This window comes from Coturnix japonica, chromosome 2 (assembly GCF_001577835.2).
Source record: "Coturnix japonica isolate 7356 chromosome 2, Coturnix japonica 2.1, whole genome shotgun sequence".
Classification (NCBI taxonomy): Eukaryota; Metazoa; Chordata; class Aves; order Galliformes; family Phasianidae; genus Coturnix; species Coturnix japonica.
Genome location: NC_029517.1, coordinates 18576831 through 18596432, shown reverse-complemented (window position 1 = coordinate 18596432; position 19602 = coordinate 18576831). Strand labels below are relative to the sequence as shown.

Sequence of the window (19602 nt, the reverse complement as noted above, 5' to 3'; positions counted from 1 at the left end):
GATAATTCTACCTGGGATATTTGGCATACAAAAGTGTGTGCATGTGGGCTTGGGCGGCCTCATGGTGGCATTTACCAGCTGATCCCCTCTGCCCCTTTGGAGAATACTGCTGCTTGTAGCTTGCTGGGGAGTGGAATGTGGTCAGGCCCACCATCCTCAAAACCCTGAGGTGCAGCCCCTCCTCTACCTGCGTCTCCTCTCAGTCAGTCTCGTGGGCACACTGTGAACGATCAGCTGAAGGCTCCATAGAAGTCTTGCAGTTTCCCTCAGACATGAAGATGGAACACACCTTCTCAGGCTTCCTTACATTGCTTAGATTTCACAGGTCAGCTTGCTTGCCAGAAATGGTGATATATCTGTTAGATTGACAGAAGTGACCACGTCTTATGGCTACTTCCGTCCTAAAGTCTTCAGAAGCAGGGAGGCAGTTACCCTAAAGCAGCCACAAAGAATGGATGAGGCCATCTAACTACTGGATGGGAAAGAATAGGAGCTCAGGAAACAGAAGATGTGATGTTTGTTTCAGAAAATGAACAACCCCTCCTAAAGTTTACACAAGCTGGCAAATTCCTCACTAAGACAGCACTGGAAGACTTGGGTTTTCAGGCAAAAATTTGCACAGACCCAGAGCTCAGATCCCCAGTTGAGATAAGGACCAAGCTATTTTTGCTCAGAGAAGAGAATGAGTGAAGCCTCTCTGCCTCAGAATCCCCAAGTCAGGAAGACCAACCAACTAAAAAACAAAAAACAACCCACGCCAAAAAGCACTCAAACCAAATGTGTGCATTGTTACTCTTTATCTCAAAATATCTTTTCTTCTTCTTGTTCATGCTTGGCTGGCTGGCATCCTATTTTCTGCATAAACAGAAACCTTGCTCACTTTCTCTATGATACTCTGCTTACAGGATCATTAAATGCTGCCATAAGCTTTGGAGAAATATCTTCAGCTCTTTAAATACACTGCTGGATTCTTGTCCATAAAATGAAAACAAAAGGCAAAGATTTCTTCACATGAACAAAACATTAGGGTCTGTGACATGAATTCAATACAAAAGCTGTAGCCATTTTAAGAGAGCACTCCACCAAGTAACGTAGATGGCAAAAATAAAACTCATCCTAGCCCCAGATTCCCAAGTCCTCTTCATATCACCACAGACATCATGTCTGTAATAACTTAAATCAGTAATTTAAATCACAAAGAGTTGCATGGGCAGCCATTAGCAATGGCTCATCTACTGCATCATAATGCCTATGGATTTTGTTATCTGGGTGTGATCCTCCCAGCACTGGACTGAGATACAATACATGCTTGTTTATCATATGACTTATCTTGCAAAATATTAAATAAATCCTCTGTTTTGCCAAACGCCCTGTAGCAAAGAAAGATGTGCTCGGTGTGTACAATTGGTTTGCTTTTCTATTTACATGCAAAGTAAGTACATGATTTCTGTATTTTGACTTTATTTCTCTTAAAATGTAAGTTGATGGTTATATCAGATACTTATCCTGAAACGGTGGAAAAATAAATAATTGTGCCCCATCTAAAAAATTCTTCGTAGACTACCTTTGTTTTTGAGAAGTACTTCCACAGTACTGATTAATTGCTTGTCTCCCTGAGCCAAAATGTCATGAAAGTTCTTAGGGAGGTGTCAAAGGTATTCAGCATGATACAGTAGTGTTCAGAAGCTCCATCCCATTTCATCTTCTAGACAGTACAGCAATGCAGGCATTTTCTCCTTGGGAGATCTGGGCTTGTTCTGGAAGCGCCTCAGTATGCCACACATCTTCAAAAGCGTCTGCTCAAATGTAGACTGACCGAAATATGGAATAAACATTCTGTTCAATGGTGAGTATGTTCTTAAGGCAGTGATAAAGTTTCTTTCTTTGGCAAGGATGGCCATCCTGTGGCATATTCTCAGAACGTAGCTTAGATCAGATTATGATGCCATTTCACTTGCAGGCACAAAAGAAGATTGGTGGAAGGAAACCTTCAGTTCAACCTCATTGTGTTCTTGTCTCAGGCAGGATTCTGACTTGATCTGTCACACTCTTCCTCTATGCATCAGTAGTCTTGTTATTTGTCAGTTGTTCTCTGTCTGCCATGTCATCTTGAGGAGGCCTAGCTCTGTCAAAGAAGCCGCACTGTGGAAAACAATCAACAGAAACAAAGGTGTCATGATAAGACAACCACAGCTGAGGTCTCAGCTGTAGCTTCGTTCTTCACTCACTTGATCTGAAAGGTGAGGTACAGTATAGCTTTAAAAATTCAAACGATATGAAAGCTATCTTTACAGATGATGTTTGGGCCTCCTTGAATTCTGAAACTAACTGACCCCAATGAGGAAACTGTCAATTTCTCTTCAGTAAGACATTCATTTAGAAAAGATTAGGATGAGAAAATAATAAAAATGGAATATGTGTTGGGAAATGTGTACAGAACACTGCTGTGACCAAGACTAAAGATCAGTAAGATGAGATATCTGTCAACTAACTTTAAATGCCTTGAAGTTATCTTTCTAGTTGAAGGTAGTTCCACAGACCTTAGAAAAGGTCAAAGCAAAATACTACCAAGAGGTAACTCCTCTCACCCTCCCATGGTTTAGAGATTCTTTGTTGTTGTTGAACTACAAATGGCATCAGGATAGTTAGAATTGGCTGAACAGATAACCCACATTTAGGCAGCCAGAAAGAGAACAACCATATCCTATCATACAAAATTATTTTCTTCTTTAAAGAGGAACTATAAGGATGGCAAAAAGCCACACTCATTCCTTGTAACATAGCAGTTTCCAATAACTTGTATTTAAGCCCGCAAAGGGAATGTAACAACAAACACACTAATATAAAATGAAATTAAAAATGAATTGTCAAAACTGGGAGTGTTGTTACATGCTAACAAAAACTGGAAATTCCTGAAGTATTCAGAGAACACAAAGTTAGAGTCACTTCTTTCTGAACCTAAACATCCTGAAAAAGAGGCTCATAGGTCTTGGGAAACAGAGCCAAACTCTGTAGTATGCCCATTTATAACCACACTGTAATAATAAGGGAAGACTTTGAAAATAAATTCCCTACACAAAGGTCAGTGACACTAGCATGTCAAAACTGCCAAAACAAAGAAGACACATGTCTATTGTTGCTTTTCCTCCAAACTTCCAGCCTCTTTTTTTCCTCATCTGTTAGTATCTTCCAGTACTTTTAAAAGAGAACAGTAACAGTAATAATGCAACATACCTTCCATAAAGCAAGGGTCAACACCGCTAGTACCAGTAGACCAAGCATTATTGCTAGTATTATAACCCACAAAGGGATGACAAAGGAGACATTTGGAGTGGACCAAATGACTGATGTTCTGATCTGGAATGAAAAGAATGCATTAAGTGGATAAAAAATAAGGAAAGCAAATCTGACAGTAGAATACAGAGGTTATAAGCATTCACTTTAATGGTGTTTTTCAGATTAGAAACACACGCTGCTTGGAATTTTCCCATAGTGGCTTCATTTACTGCAAGTTTCTTTTCCCTTGTTCATGATAATTACTAGAAATGGGATTTGCACATATACAAAAGTACTTGCCATCTCAGATGTAGGAATCATTTTTCCTTAGTACAATGTAGGAAAAAAAACCCAAACACCTTTCATTGCAGTTCAAGCAGCAAAATTCTATTCACGTTCATGCTGGTATAGGCTACACCAGTATAACTTACTTACACAGAAAAATATTCAGAAACAATGGTTGACTGCAGCCCAAATTCTTTATTCAAACCACAGTAGATACCAGCTTTTAAAATTCCTGTATGATGTTACCCCCCTTAAAAGAAGGCGAGACTCCGTTACATACAAAGAAATTAAGTGTAAAACACACTGACCCATTGTCTGAGGCTCTAGAAAGCAGCAGATGTGTATAACATGACTTATGGATGGTTTTTGTTGAGTCAGCTTCTCTCTCCAGAGCTTCATCTTGACAAAGAGCAATAATAACCCTTCCGTATTTCTCCTTCTGGGTCATCCATATAAGTAACCTCCTCCTTGCTCTCCCCTCTGTATGTTGTACCAAATGTATTCTATGCTCCCAGACTGCTGGGAAGGCTCCTCATCAATCTCATTTAATATTTACTCTCTCCCCGCTGTTCTTAAGTGGGAAGGAATGAGTCTGAGCTTTCCTTATCTCCTTCAGCCACAGTTATGCCCCTTAAGGTTTGTCTTTTTTTTGTGTGTGTGCCAAACTGTCTCCTTAATTGCTAGGCTAGGAAGTTATTTCTCTCTGGGGCTTTCAGCTGGACCTCTCTCATTTACTTTTAAACAGAGTAAGTCTGTGGCAGATGGAAGTTATTTTGTTGTCCATGACAAGACGACAAGTTTGCTTTGCAAACTGATTACACAAACTCTCAAATTATCTTCCTCTTTAATGCTGGAGGTACAGATAGGAAATCTGATCCTCTTAATAAGTTTCTTGACATTGTCTACTCCCTGATCTGCTCTCGTTGCAAATTCTACTTGTTTTTTGGCTATTAACTCACGGGCTAATACACCTTAAATTTAGTAGAACTCCAGCTGGCTGATTCATGGAACAGCATGCTAAATCTGAAAACTGAACTCGTCCTCATGATCTGCCCTAGACTTCCCTTTCTGTAAGCACCAGCAGATCTTTCTCCTGACTACCATCACGCTTAACTGGAAGATGGTTCAGAACAGTTCCACACGCTTCATCTGTGCTGCCAACTATCCCTGCTCTGACACAGTGCTTGCAAAAATGGCAGTCTGTTAAGGACTCCTGACGCTTCTGTTTTTATAGCATCCCTCACTGTTATAGGACACATAGTTGAAATTAAGAACAAAGTTTCTGTGTGGAATAACAGTTAGCTTCTACCAAAGCTTACACTGATATGTTACACTGTAATTCCTGAGAGACTGCCCAGTCCTCACAGTGACACTCCAACATTGACTGGTAGCATGAAGTGTTTGCTGTGTTGGTCACACAATTATGGAATCCTAACAAATACATTCACATAATACACTTCTATTAGAGCAGCTGCAAATAGTTATTACTCTACAACACTTAATTTCTAGTCAAGCAAAAAGAAAGTACGTGCAAAGAATAAGTACAGGCTCTCCTATTAAAGCAAGAGAAATTCATTTCAAGGCAAACAAAGAATATGAAAAGCCACTGCTGGGTCCCGGCAGATATCTTGTGTGAGTCACCATGTCACTGCAAGGATACCACTGCCATCACTTTGGGAAGTTTCTTAAGCACTGCAGAACTCTGTGGTCTCTCTGTATCACTATGTTCAGCAACAGCAGTACTTATTTCATATGGACAAAGTACTTCTAAATGGCTTTCCTTGTGTCTCTGAGTGGTACTGTATCTGGCAGTAAAATGCAAGGGCAGAGAAAATGAGAGAAAGGTCATCAGAACTGTCTGCAGAGATTCCTTCCAGAGAAAAGCCTGTTAAGGAAAAGGATGAATTGAAGTAAAAGGCTGATCTGGCCAGGGACATCAGAAGGACACAGACATGGTGGGCTGCACGAAGCCTGTAGCAAGCAGTGAGCTCAGATGTCCAACAAAGAAACCTGCTTGAAGATCCTCATGCATGCTTCTCTGAGGCAAACTTTGAAGACCTGGTTGCACATAGCACAAGGGCGGTGGATTTCATTAGGCTTTGGCTAAAGATGATGGGCAGTGTGTGGAACTACAGACACCAATGTAGCTGTTCTGTGACTCCTCTTAGGCACTATTTCCCGGACATTTGATGCACTTGCTTGCTGTATTTTCTTTCCTTTCAGGCTATGGAAACAGGAAGACAACCTGTCTCTGCTTGTGTGCATGTCAGCACAGAGCCAGATGGGGACATCAGGGCCTTTTCAAAGGTGCACTGTACAGCGATGTGGCAGCCTTGCCTGTTCTGCATGTGCTCATAATCCTCTCCCCTAACCTTGTCTTAGGCTCCTGAGAGACAGCAAATGGTTGTGCAAAATGCTTGAGATTTATTCGGTGAGCAGAAGATCGCCTACAGCATCAGACTCACTCCTGTGTGTGCACTGACAGCAGGATTAATACCCTGGGCCACCTCCTTTTACACTTGCACAAAGACTTGGGGGGCTGTGGACACAACTCCTGGTCAACACCTTGACACCACAAGTCCTGAACACCCACAGGACTGAAGCAGAAGCAGAGGGGAAGACAGAAACAAAGCATCCCATCAGCTTTGCCTGCCCCAGTTCACCATCTCCACAGAAGACAGACCCTCCTCAAACAGATGCTGTCCACAACGGTCTTCCATACGATTTTGATTTAAGATCAGTCTGCATTGATCGGCTTGGATTTCTGTTCTTCTCCATGTGGTAGGTTTACTGCTGCAGGACCAGAGCCAGGGAATGTTTTGGGGAGGATTTATCTGTTTTCATCTAAGGTGGCCAACATGAAGAAGTGGAATTCTTGCACGTGCTGCCTGTTGGCACTGCCCTCCAGACTCATTTTACCTTCTTTCTCATTTCAGAGCAAGAAGACTTCTTTATTTTGCATACTTTTTTTTTTTTTAAATTTAATTTTTAAAATATTTTTTAATTTTCTTTGCCATTGGTTTTACAGATTGGGCTTTGCTATGGATTTTGGTGCTATCCACCATAGTTCTAAGATTGACTCTGCCTTCAGTGGACAGCAGGGAGGTGGCGTGGTGAGGCCCATTGGCAGGTCCTCCTGCACAGGTGGGAGGTGGGTCCTACTACTGGGAATACCCAGCACCAGTGCAGTGCCTACCAGTGAGCTTTGCACAAAGCTTTTTCCCTCCTGTCCTTTGAAAGATGCACTTTAAGAATAATATTGCATCCGTACTGTTGTCTGCTACTTTAAGAAACAGTAAGTAAATTAATTGCTCTAATACCAGGATTTTTACTGCAGATGTTGACCTCTCTGTAATCTTCAGTCATTTTGCTTAGAGACTGAGGAACAGTAACTCTTTAGTACTCCTACATGCTCCCATCCAACTTCAGCAGAATTATATTCCTGCATGCTCTCAAAAAACACTCAGAAATAGAATGTAAAAGCTCCTTTGAGCTTGGAAGTCATAATTATTATAGACATTGATGACGACTCTTCACAAACATTTGTACACATACATATCGTAGGGCACAGAAGCACATTTAAAGCAGAAGTACTCAAGTAAACTGGTCAAACAGTTTATACAACAGGCTTTCCCTCTGAAGATCCTACCAAACATCTGAGATAAACCAAAGTATCTTATTAAATTCCAAAACTGGCTCAAGAATCAGAAATGAAAATGGCAATTAAAATTCTGTTTATTCTAACTCTGTATAATGAAAGGTATTATATTTTCCCTTCCACAAAAATTGATCAAGTATTACATTCTTATTACCATAATAATACCTCTAAGAAAAAGTGACATTTTATCATTATTGATACATCAGCAAGCAAGGAAATCCAATGAGCTGTACAATAAATAACTGTAATTCCAAGCCTATCAAAATCAACATAAATACTTTTATTGACTCTACTGAATTTTGATTTAAGCTCCACTAAGTTTCCAGCTATTTTCACTCTAAATTTTTACTGTAAAAGATTCCATGGTGATGAAAATAAAGGCTTCAGGGCTACAAATACGTAAGTGCATGTCATTACTGATGTGCATGCAAATATTTATTACATTAAAATTAAAGACACATTATGATCCTGCATCACTGGAACCCAGTACTGAATGAACTAAATGAAGGTCATCGTGTCCTCTGCTCTTATAGAATATATTATCTTAATTACGTAAACCACAAGGTGTTAGCTGGTTCTTAAGTACATACCATTGACAATTGATTTAAAAGAATTAAAATCTTTATTCCATTTCCTGCCTTGCATTGTCTGAAAATAAAAACAACCCATAAACTTCTGAAGAAATAGCTGGAAACTTTGAAAACACAGCTGCTGACCTTTTCCAGAAGAAGCGAAAATATTAAGCATTGCCCAACTTCTTGCAAGTGGAACATCAAAAGAGCTTGTGCATATAACACATCAAGATGTAGGGCTGGCAAAAATCCACTGCCATGTTCAGATATGAAGCAACATAAAAGCACTATCATTTTTCAACATTTTACAGTTGCCATTACTGGCATTTTGCTGTAAATCATCTGCACCAAATAACAAGCATTATTCTGCTGGAGTAAGAGAATAAAATGCTTATCTGATCACCGGTAGATCATCTGACACTTGCTGAGAACAGCAGGCTATCACCTGGGGTACAGCGCTTCAGTCCAGATGAAGGCACCACTATCAAGAGAGCTCTGCACAACATGTGTTTCTGGTATGGAACACATGCTCCAAGAAAATAAAAGGGCCTGAATATATCTGTCAGATTGGTGCCTTTGAACCTTTTTGGGTTAATACTGCATTAAGTATCCAGTCTTTCTGATGAAATCATGGCTTCCTTGGTGTGAGAGGCTGAATTCTGTCACTGAGCTTATAGGAGAAAGATCTAATCTTGCGTCTCCCCACTGCAAATATCAACCAGCCATTAATCTGCTCATGTTCAACTCTAAATGTTATACCTTGCATCCTTAACCACATATTCAGTGTAAACTCTAAAGTGGTAAACTCTAAGGTTGTGTAGACATTAAGGTTGATTTTAAAGATGAGAAAACGTCCTGTTTCCTTCTACTGTATCTCAACAGACCAATATGATGTATACATATATAGACTTAACCTGGAGGAGTTCGGGCTGAGATCACCACATAAAAAACTGTGAACAATAAATCTTTGTAAAAATGAGAACAATAAGCCTTCAAATTTCACATGACTCTTACTAGAATCAAATTTTGTGCTCGCATTTTACTCACTTCCATCCGTAATGAAAGAAAAAAGAGCAAAATTTTATCCATGATATTAGACACCAGAATAATAAACTCCTTTTAAGTTGCTCCCCATGCTCAATGCGTTGGCAATGGGAAACAAATCAAACATACACTTCCAGGATTCATTTTTCATATAACAGTTCAGAGCCATACTAATCTCACTCTGCAAAGCAGGCAAGTACTTTGATATTCAACTAACACGTCTGGAGGAATTACCAGGTAATTTCATACCCTGTACCTGATGCTCTGTGAGGTGGCAGAACCTGGCATGCCAAGCAGGCCCTTCTGAAAATAAGGGTCTTGAGGAAGCTTAATATAGATAAACGCTGCCAGAGATAGCCCATAAGCTTGTGTAATGGGACTGCTCACTAGGAGAAGGAGATCTCTGACTGTGGGAGAAAGAACATTTTGTAATTTTCACCAAAAAACAATGCTCCAGAATTGTTTTACTGCACACGAGGTAATTAGATCCTCGCTTTCACAGCTCTGTTGTTTTCCTCTGGGTGAAAAATCCATCCAGACTGCAATAATACAGTCCACACACGAATGCAGCAGGCAATTATTTCATAATGGAATCAGTATCATGTAGCAGCAACTTCCACAGAAAGCAATCAATATATTTCCTTTAGGTATTATTTCAGGAATTTACACTAGAAACACAGGAAAGAGTGATCTCAATATTTTCACCTATAAAAACTTCCACAGCGGAGATCAGAATGACCAAATAAATGTGTTTCACACAAAGGTATCGTTTTCAGTTACTTACTGCTATGCTTCCCTCGGGGAGCTTCGCTGGCTGCACTTTATAGGGCATGTTCTTAACTTCGAAGGACACATTGGAAGAAAGAGTATATGGATCATTTTTCCTCTGAAATTAAATAAATAGAAGAAATTATTTAAAAAAAAAAAAAAAACAACGTACCTGTACATTAAAGTATTATGAGAAATAAGCAGAGAAGAAATAGAGATAATTGATTTTCTAAAGCAAAGATGGTTTCTTTTGGTAAAGGGTCCCTGGTTCCTGGGACATGTGAGCATCTACAAGTTTCAGGATAAAGCTGAAATACAGAATGCATGTTCCAAGTGGGTACAAAGGGTCAGATGTACAGAATGGCACATGGAGTTGTTCCTCATATTTCTCCCTGCAACAGGGGACTGGTGAGCTTGAAGCAGGGGGAGGTTTATGGGGTGCCTATGTTTTAAAACCTTGCCTCTACTCAGAAAGGCAAACTGGAACCTGAGGTATTTTGAGAAGATTTCCAGGCCCACGTTAAGGTCAGGCTGGTAGGGCTCCTTGTTGGCATCAAAGGAACTGCTCTGCACTCCCATCACAGAACAACAATAGGGACCAACATCTCTGCACTTCACTTACAGTGTGATTGATTTCCTATAGCAGTAGAGTTCAAAAACAACCAGAACAACTCACCTCGCTTTTTTACTACACCATGCAACATCAATGTTTAGTTGTTACTGCTTAACAGGCTGCCTAATAAAACTTTTACACAGCTCTCATTAAGCACTTCAGTGTAGCCAAAGATGTTCAGACTAAACAAACTGCAGCTGTTTGTTTTTCATGTTTCATTTAAATTTGCCTGTATTTACTAGACATTAGATTACATATTAGAGTAGGCTATGCTAGGCTAGGCTAGATTAGATTAGGCAGCATCTTCCGTTGTTTAGAACAACTAAAAGTTACATCACACAGCTCATGCTGAGACTTTTAATTAGTCCTGTCACCTCATCTGGAAGCCAGGCGGGCAGTCATACCCTCCACCCAACTGTCTGCCTCACTGTGCAGTTCTGCCCTTGCCAATGACCTCTCAACATGGTACCTAAGTGCAGAAATCCCCACTGTCAGGAATTGGTGTAAACCCTGACACCTGAAGGCTCCTGAGCCTTAGTCTTCTTGATGATTGCAACATTTACTCAAAGGGATACAAATATTTTCCACACACAGGTTTTGATTCTTTTCGAGCTCTTGGCACCACCAGTATCTAATTGGAAATGGTGTTGAAGGCTAGGTATACCATCTATCAAGTAAATCTTCCAGAACTCTTAAGTCTTCCATTTTCACTGACTGCCATGTAGTTAAATAGGGAAGATCTCGCACTGTGTCTGCCTGCTTCCTTTCTCATTTTTATCCCAAGGAAGGATGCCTGATGGGTTACCATGCTCTTCTGGTTCACATCCCATCTCTGCAGCTGATTTTTCTGGGTAACACTACACGCGACTTATCTTCCATATATATCCACATATCCATATGAAGTTGGAGTAATGATAAGAATCTCCTGTATGAGTGCTTCAGTTTGCCCTGAAGAGAATTAAATAAGGCCTTGGAGTTGCAAATATCGTATTCCTTTGCATTAGGCTCCTTGAGACAAAAAATGTTAATCTTACATATAAGAATATTTTGGAAGCACTTAATCATTTTTTGCTACCTGTCTCAATCCTTTCTGAAATATCAGAATTAAACACAGTAATCCAGCATTGATTTATGGAAAGACAGAGCCTTGTAAGTAAAGCAATCCCTTATTTTGGCTGCAGCAGCTTACAGAGTACACTGAGTAATGAATGTACTGGGATGAATTTTAAATTATCCCAGTAACCTGAGCCAAGTGTAAATTCTACCTTCATACCCCTCATAATCTCTGTGCACTTATGAAATTTCCCCCATCTTCAAGGCAGACTAATGTAGAAGTACCGAAAGCCATTTCTCATCTTCTCAAGTCAGATTTGTTATTTAATAATGAATGAAACCTGCAGTATTTCCCATTTTTATAGCATTTCCTGTGATTTTGTTTTTTCTGTACGCTGAACTGTACAGTGCTTTATTGCTTTATAAATCATTAAATTAATTCTAACCATCACACTTACTAGGTTTTTTTTTTATTGACTGTATTCATATCCAATGAATTCAGAATGACCCTGTCATTTTCTAAATCACCTTCTGCAAAACTCTTTCTCCCACCTTGTATTTTTGGCACATTCAGGAGTTCTGTTACACTGACAAGACTTAGCTTCTATGTGATTATCCAAAATCTTTTCCTCCCTCCTAAACGTTGTTTTCCTCTGAAATTTCCTGTTGCATAAAAATATACAAAACCTTTCAATTTAAGAAAGGTTTCTCCCTTTTCAGCTGTTTTATGGAGCAAAGACTGAGACAAAAAGGGTCTATGATAATACGGGCTGCTCTTTTCTTGACTGAATGACAACGATTTCTTGGCTTGGGTGAAGCTGGATGGTTGCGCTCAATCTCAATTTTCCCAGAATTGCTGATGTTGGAAGATGCCTCTGGAGATTGTGTAGTCTGAGAACGTGTTCAGAGTTGGGTCAATGAACAGGATGCCCAGAGCCATGTTAGCTACGTTTTGAATATCTTCAAGAATGGAAACTCCAAATACTAAGAGCAACCTGTTTCAGTGTTGGATCAGTTTGTTTTTTTCCCTTTTCCACTGAGCAGGGGGTCCATGTTGTCCTCAGTCTTTATTTTCTTCTGATACATTCATAGGAGCTGCATTGCTGCCCTTTTAATCCCTTGCTGGGCTCAGCTCCTGTGGGTTTTTGCATTCCAAACTGTCCCTGTATGCTCACAGAGTGTTTTGGTATTTCCAATCCACCCTCTACCCCAGGTCAACTGATTCTGCTTCCACTTCTTGCATGTTTCCTTTTTACCTCTGAGCTTTACCAGGGACTCCTTGTTCACACATGCAGAGCTCCTGCTACCTTTGCTGGATTTCTTGCATGTTAGAATGGACTGTTCATAAACTTGAAGGAGATAATGGTTGAGAATCAACTCACTCTCCTGGAGAACAAGCAGTTCTTCCAAGCAGATCCCTGAAAAAGCTGAAGCCTGTTCTTCTGAGGACCAGTACTTCTTCTGAGGCTGCAGTACTGTTATTTGTTTTGTCCTTTCTGTTTTGTTCTTAGACAATAAACCTTCTCTTCAAGCATGTGAGCACTTTCTAGTGACATTAAGCCAGCATATTTATTGTTTTCTGGAATCCATTTGCCTATACATTAATATTGTTTCAAAATGTTGAGGGCAGCTGAATGTACATTATGAGAACATTCAACCTCTCCTTTAGGCTTATATTAGGAATGAGCAATAGAAAGAAAACTGCCTTAGGAGACTACATAGGAGCAGTCAAATCAGCTCCTTAATACAGAAGACATCTAATGGAAGGAACTACATTTTCTATCATCAATGCTTGAAATAAAAAATAAACTGACATAATATTAGACTTAGAAAATAAACAATTATTCTAAACTTTCATGGTGCTTAACGTCTATGAGATGGTCTTCAGAAAAATTATGTTTTCTTTACCACATTCCTTATTTTCTATTTCTAGACTCAAGGCATTCTTCAACTTCTATGAGAGATGCCAAATTTTGGACTGTTTCATGAAATCCCAGCATGTTTCTGTAGTTATACAATAATTTGCATTTGCAAATTCAGAATCTCCTCTGCCTGAAAAAAGCCTCATGCTTTCAGTTCTAAGTAGTTCATATTAAGCAGGATTCTGGCTGTGATTTATAAAAATAATCTGTAGTGGAGAGGGCAGGAAATATTAGAGTATTAAAGAAGCATATATTAAGCAGACAGACTGGTTGGCTAAGGTACAGCGAAGGCATTAACTCTTGAAATATCCTATAAAGAAAGGCAGAACCCATAGGAAAACAAATCCTTTCACCTACTATACATGGCTTATTTCATTTTCTGTTTATATCAGCAATAAGAACATCATAGGCGGAGGAGGATTCTTTCTGTGATTTAGTGCTTGGCTGGGGTTAACAACTGCGGGTTGTGCCCACTTCTATCAACTGTTCTCAACCCATCATTAGGCTCTTGGAAATGTGCACATCTCCATTACTTTATAGAAATTGGGAATATAAAAGAGTATTTTCCTGTGCAGAATTCTGTGCTCGTGGCAAAGAGTGTTAGAACAATGACTGTGGTCAGCATCAGTTGGGAACAGGATTTTACTTACACCAAAATTTTGGAGACAGGCAGCTTTCTCGCCTACAGCTGTGTCTATAATTCTCAAGTCATTTGTGAGAAACAGCATTTCTTTATGCATATAATTGAGCATAGGATTTTAGCATATAATTTTTTAAACAGCATATATTTAAATATTCAGTGTTTACTGGAAGGAGAAGGATTTGTGGTTTGCAGTTCAACTGAGGGTTCCATTGTGGCTCAGAGAAAAGGGAAGAAGGAATTTAGTCTTAGAGGATGTCAGTGCCTAATGATCAACAGAAGGGAGCCCAGCCCTGGCTACATCAGCCTTTTTAAGTTCCCATGGTGGGCAAACAACTGAGCCTGCCCCTGTGCATGTCCCTGAGACAGCTGTTTGTCCAGATGCTGTCTAAGTGGTGGAACAAGCCCATTCCCTGTGCTGCCTGGGTGGCAGATCCCTGCTGGTGGATTTGCTAACACTTCCCTCTTTCCACACACTTCTGTTTTACAAACAGTATCAACTGAAGCCTTTGTTTTCTTTAAGAGTTGTGAGACACAAGGAGCAGCCAGGAATTCAGGAAAGCATTCCCAATAGATATTCAGTGAAGAATTTCCCTAGGTACTATTGAGATAAAAAGAAATAATCTGGGGAGTGCTGGAAATGCTTGGAGAACTCAGAAGAAAGTTCTCCAGGCTCTGGCAGAAAGCTGGCAGTTTCTGCAGGAAGCTCAGGCAAAGACCTGAGGTCTCCTGATATCCTTAGGTCACACTGAGGCATCTTTGTCTCAGGGCAGATTGACATGCAGAGGGTGAAGGGTAGCTACACTGAGAGCAGGAGGAACAGAACTTGTAGCAGTGTGAGGAAGTCTGACAGCTGATTGATTTTCTGCAAGTTTGAAGAGTTTAATTACAAGAGAGACTCCCCAGACTGACCTTGTTCCACTGCCTCTGTGGAGCACTGTTCAGCTTCTCTGAAATATGCTTTTCTGGGTAGATGAAGCCTGGTGAAGCTGCCCTACTTAAGAGCAGGTGCTGTCTGTATAGCAAGCTGCATTTTGCAGGGGAGTTTTCCCCCCAGAGCTGCAGTCTCCCGCAGAGTTCAGTGCCATTGCAATAATATTGGCTCTCTTGATTAATACTTGTTTCCCTCTGTGTCCACCACAGTCTGGCACATTTTAGAGAGGAGACGGGAAGCAATATGGTGTTACCTTTTAAATGTAGGCTTAGGGAATTCATTAGTTTGCTTTCTTTGACCCATACCTCCAAAAACCTGAACAACTGCCAACAAGGAGTAGCTTACATAAATGCTGAAAGTAGAGGTCATGAAACTATTTGTTCTTCTAGCATATTTAAAAGAATTCATCTATTACTGCATGCACAGTGAAAAAGTGCTATCTGTACTAAGATGGCAAGCCCATGCTTCTGAACAAAGATAATACGCCTTTGAAAATCAACACCTTCTCATCTCTACCTTTAATCATTTATACTTGACATAATATATATTTTAAATGACATACTATATCATTTAAATGGAGTATTATAAAGTATAATAGAGGCAGCTATTTCTTGAGATTTCAGATCTCTTTAAAGTGATTTTAATGGTTATCAGTTTAAGATGCTTATTTCTCCATAAAGTTAACCTAACATATACCCCAGCACATCTACCAAGATCCTTATGTTCTGCTCTTGTTTGCATTTTGACACTATTTTGAATAACAATGAATGAAAACAAAACGAGCCCACACCCAAAAAACCATCCAGCTGGCTCAGCCCAGTGCCAAAGTCTCTCTTTTTAGCCTTCACTCCAAATAAACAACCAAAGCCAGCATAATGTGGTATTTTTGGCCACACACCGTTTTCTTTTTTACTTATTTTGTTTTCTCAAATAACAACAACTGTTTGACATAAAGGCAGATTTCTCTGACAACTTCCTCCTTTTGTTATTATTCTGTGTGTCCTGAAGGGCAGTGCATCAGATTTATGACTTTCAGTCCTCAATCTGAATGAAACTAATCTACTTAAACTTCTATATACAGCCAAGGCCTATCTTTGGCAACTAGGGACAGACCACCTCCATCAGTTCACCTCTGTTCTAATTTCCAGCCCTCTGCAAACACCACATGTGCAACACCCAGAACAGTCGGTGTGGCCCTAGTCAGCTCTCTTCTGCACCTGGAAGCGTGTCTTTAAATCAGACATAAGGTGCAGATTCACCATTTAGAAATACATTTTCCAAACTCCTGAGCATTACATGAAAAGTACCCATTGGAGTTCAAAGGATGCTGGTCAGGATCCCCTTGGATCTCCTTCTGATGAGTTGAGAACGCCACAGCTAGATAAATGAGGACATCACAGTGCCCTAACAGCACACAATGTAAGTGGCCTTGTAAGGTTGTTTCGCTTTTAGTATGAATCAGGCCACTATTTGCTAGATCAGCAAGTTTGAATCCAAAAGTCAGCTTTAGTGGAGGGTTCACATTTACAGCCAGGCTTTGAAGCTAATCCAAAAAAAGTCTGTGATTCTTCTTGGCCTTTGCACAATGTCTGTCTCTATCTTTGTTGGCTGCTTGGGAAATTTGGGCTGCTTTATTTACTCAAACATGTCGACTTGTAGCATGTCATTTAGCTGCTATTTGTTATGGGAGTTTGGGCTTTAGGGTGAGAGATTACAACTGTCAAGAGGCAAAGGGGTCAGCTGTTGCCAAATAATCTAAGTGGAACAGGAAGGAATCGCTCACTACAGGATGGATATTTTGTGGTAACAAAATATACAGGCTCATCCACAGAGCTTCAAGGAGAAACAGGAATTACTTCATCTGAGCATTCATCAATCACTTCAGTTTTTTACTGGGCTCACAGTAACCTATCTATAAGGAGACATTAACATGTCTTGGAGGGCAAAATGCATACTGACAGTTTGTGCGCAGCTTTAATGGGCACAACATTTCTCCTGCAGATCAGCATATATTCCCCTGGACTATAACGCAGTTGTGGAATGCTGCATGTCACCACCATCCTGCCTTCTTTGGCATAGGAAAATACTGTGCATGTACAAAAGCATTTGAGATATTGCTGCGAAGACACCAACTTCTCTGAGCTTATGCACAAAAGCATTAGTGTGGGGTCATTGTGTCCTGGTTCGGAACCACTACATCCTTACTGTTTTGTCTGTATCTTAATCCTCAATTTGAATCTGTAGATTTCAGATGTGCTCACAGCAGCAGTTTGCTGAGGCGTACTTCACTTTCCTTCTGGAATAACTTTGGGAACTAAAAGTTTACAGGCTTACTAACAGCAAAGAATGCCCTTTTTAGGAAACTAATTGTGTTCTATCTTCTTTTATGGTGATGGCTGCCTAAGTGTTAATTTTAAAAGGGGCTTTAAAAAAGGGAACTGTTTTGAGGTGAGTGGGAGGAAGGCAACCGGATCCCATCACACTATTTGCCCTCTCTCTCTTCTCAGTATATATGTTTGCATGTGAAGCAGGGGTCATGTTATTCTGGCAGCCTTTTAGACATAAATGGGAGGATGCAACAGTTCTCAGGGGACTGCCAGTTTTTACATGGAAAAAAATCCTGTTGCTGAAAGTGGAGTTTTCTGGGCCTTTATAAGGCCTGTAAGCCACAATCTGAAGGAAACAGCAATGCTTCCTGAGGATATAGATAAAATGTGAAACTCTCACAGCTCATTCAAAAACTAAAAGAAACCAAAACTTCTTTTGATAGCAAGGGTATGCAAGGACAGTGCAGCATCAAAAGAGGTACCTGTATGAGTGTGTGTCGTGGGGTCTCAGCACCTACAGAGCCTACAGGAGGGCTCATTCCCATGAGGATGGGGATCCACCTCTGCCTCAAGCTCTCTACATGCAGGGAGATACGTTCATAGCAAACAGGCTCTGTTAAGTGAGAAGATGATGCTAAAGTGATTGCAGCATCCTTCCTTGTACTGCCTCTGTGTTTGCACACAACTGTGTCCCAAAGCACAGCTGTGACCGTTCTCCACCACTCAGATCAAGACAGTAGAGAAGGGTGTTCTGAATCATCCTCTTCAGACACTTCTCTTTCTTGTCCCTGTCCCCATACAGTTAGCTATATGCTCTGGCATAGAACTTTCGGATGCTTAAAATGAAGTAAGGCGCGTCTCACTGCTACTGTAAAACCACACTACTAAATTTCATGCAGTTGTCCTCCACCTGAGACAAAGTTAGGCTTTTCCTAGGAAAAAGCTCATATTTAAGCTTTTTAAATATAAACTCTTTAGCTAACATTCTAGAAAAATATTCTGTCCATTAGGAGATACTAAGGAAAGGAGATTTTGTGTCTACTGTAGCCAGTTTCTGCTAACGCTACACATCCTCTGTCACAACCAAAAGCTTAGAAAACCACTCTGTTTCTCATTAAATTTGTTTAATCTCATAGTTATTTCCTGCTACACACAAAACTGTACTCAGAACACTCAGGAGAATAATTCCCACTGAAATAGCTGTAAATGGCCTAGAAACCCAGGGTCCAGGGTCTGTGCAAGGGGTTTCATTTACATGTTTGGTTTTTAACAAGGCAAAGCTTTGGCCCTTACAAATTTACTTAGATTTCACCTGCAGAATGATGAACAGAAAATCCTGATTATATCCTGAATGTGACAGGTCCAGCTCCCAGTACTGTAGCTCACAAAGGGAGGTAAGCTTTTACTTTTGTTTGGTGAGTAAGATGAAGAAGGTTCACTTCTAATATTACTTGGACACTGTGGTGATCAAAATTATTATAAATAGTTCTAGCCATGGATAATCTCTTCCTCTCCGGCTGTCTCTATGTGTTAGGGACAGCGAAGTAGCTGGGCTAAGCTCTTAAATGAATTTAATAGGGGCTATCCAGTATGCAATGGGCCCACCTGCTCTCTGGTTTCTCCAGGGAAGCAAGTTAAATGAGGAAAAATTCATCTCCTTTCACAGTTCCAGAAAAAGAAAAGTTAACTTGAGTGGTGTGAAGAGCTCCACTTAAACCTCCTGTTGTAAGCTGAGCATTCTGTTCTTCTCCTGCTAGGGTAAAAGGTGTTGTGGGCATGAACTGCTTTTCTCCCATAGCTACAGGGAACACAGGAAGGCTACTACACTCCTGGTAGAAAGACTAGGATTCTAAATTCCTTGAAGAAGAAAGGCAATAATCTATCAGTTCCATCACAATAGGATCTGCTGTTATTTCCCAGTAACAGCAAATTGAAATAAAAATTACTCAGTGTACTGTCCAGAGATAAAGATATTCACCCAAACCCACAGCGCTGATATTCTTATCGTTCTCTTAGCACAGTGCTTAAAGGTGTTATCTCTAAGAAAAACAAATCCTTCAGAGAAGCACTACAGCAATGAAGATCTGGGAAGTTTCACATTTCAGATTGTGATATAAATCATGGGATTTTTTTATTTTCAAAAGCAAGACACAGTAACTTTATCTTTTCAATAGCATAGAGAAGATTCCCTCTGAAGGGCCATTTGGAAAACACTACCGTAAAAAGACAAGTCCATGACAACCACATTATACTAAAGTCATGTGGCCAACTATAATTTAACAGCTCACAGTGCAATCCCTCTGCCTTACATAGTATAAATACAATTCTGAAAGCAGGTGAAATTGGAATTGGAAGAATTTGGAAGGATAAGTTCATTCTTTCCATGGTCTGCAACTGCCCTGTCTTCTTAGGGGAAGGTCACAGGTAGTCTCTACTTGAATAGTGTATGTTAAATGGGAGATGAAAGTAGATGATATTTTTCCAACCTAAAGCATTTTATGATTATATGA

General features: G+C 40.1%; 1 protein-coding gene across 1 annotated transcript in view; it reads right to left on the bottom strand.

Moving 5' to 3' along the window:
• Positions 1-780: 780 nt before the first annotated feature.
• Positions 781-19602, bottom strand: part of ITGA8 (integrin subunit alpha 8) — an 86130-nt gene continuing 67308 nt past the window's right edge. The window contains exons 28-30 of the mRNA XM_015853426.2: positions 9620-9721; positions 3235-3357; positions 781-2142 (exon numbers count right to left, since the gene is read on the bottom strand). Coding sequence (XP_015708912.1) covers positions 2056-2142; positions 3235-3357; positions 9620-9721 — 312 coding nt within the window. The 3' untranslated portion in view covers positions 781-2055. The remainder of the gene's footprint in view (positions 2143-3234; positions 3358-9619; positions 9722-19602) is intronic.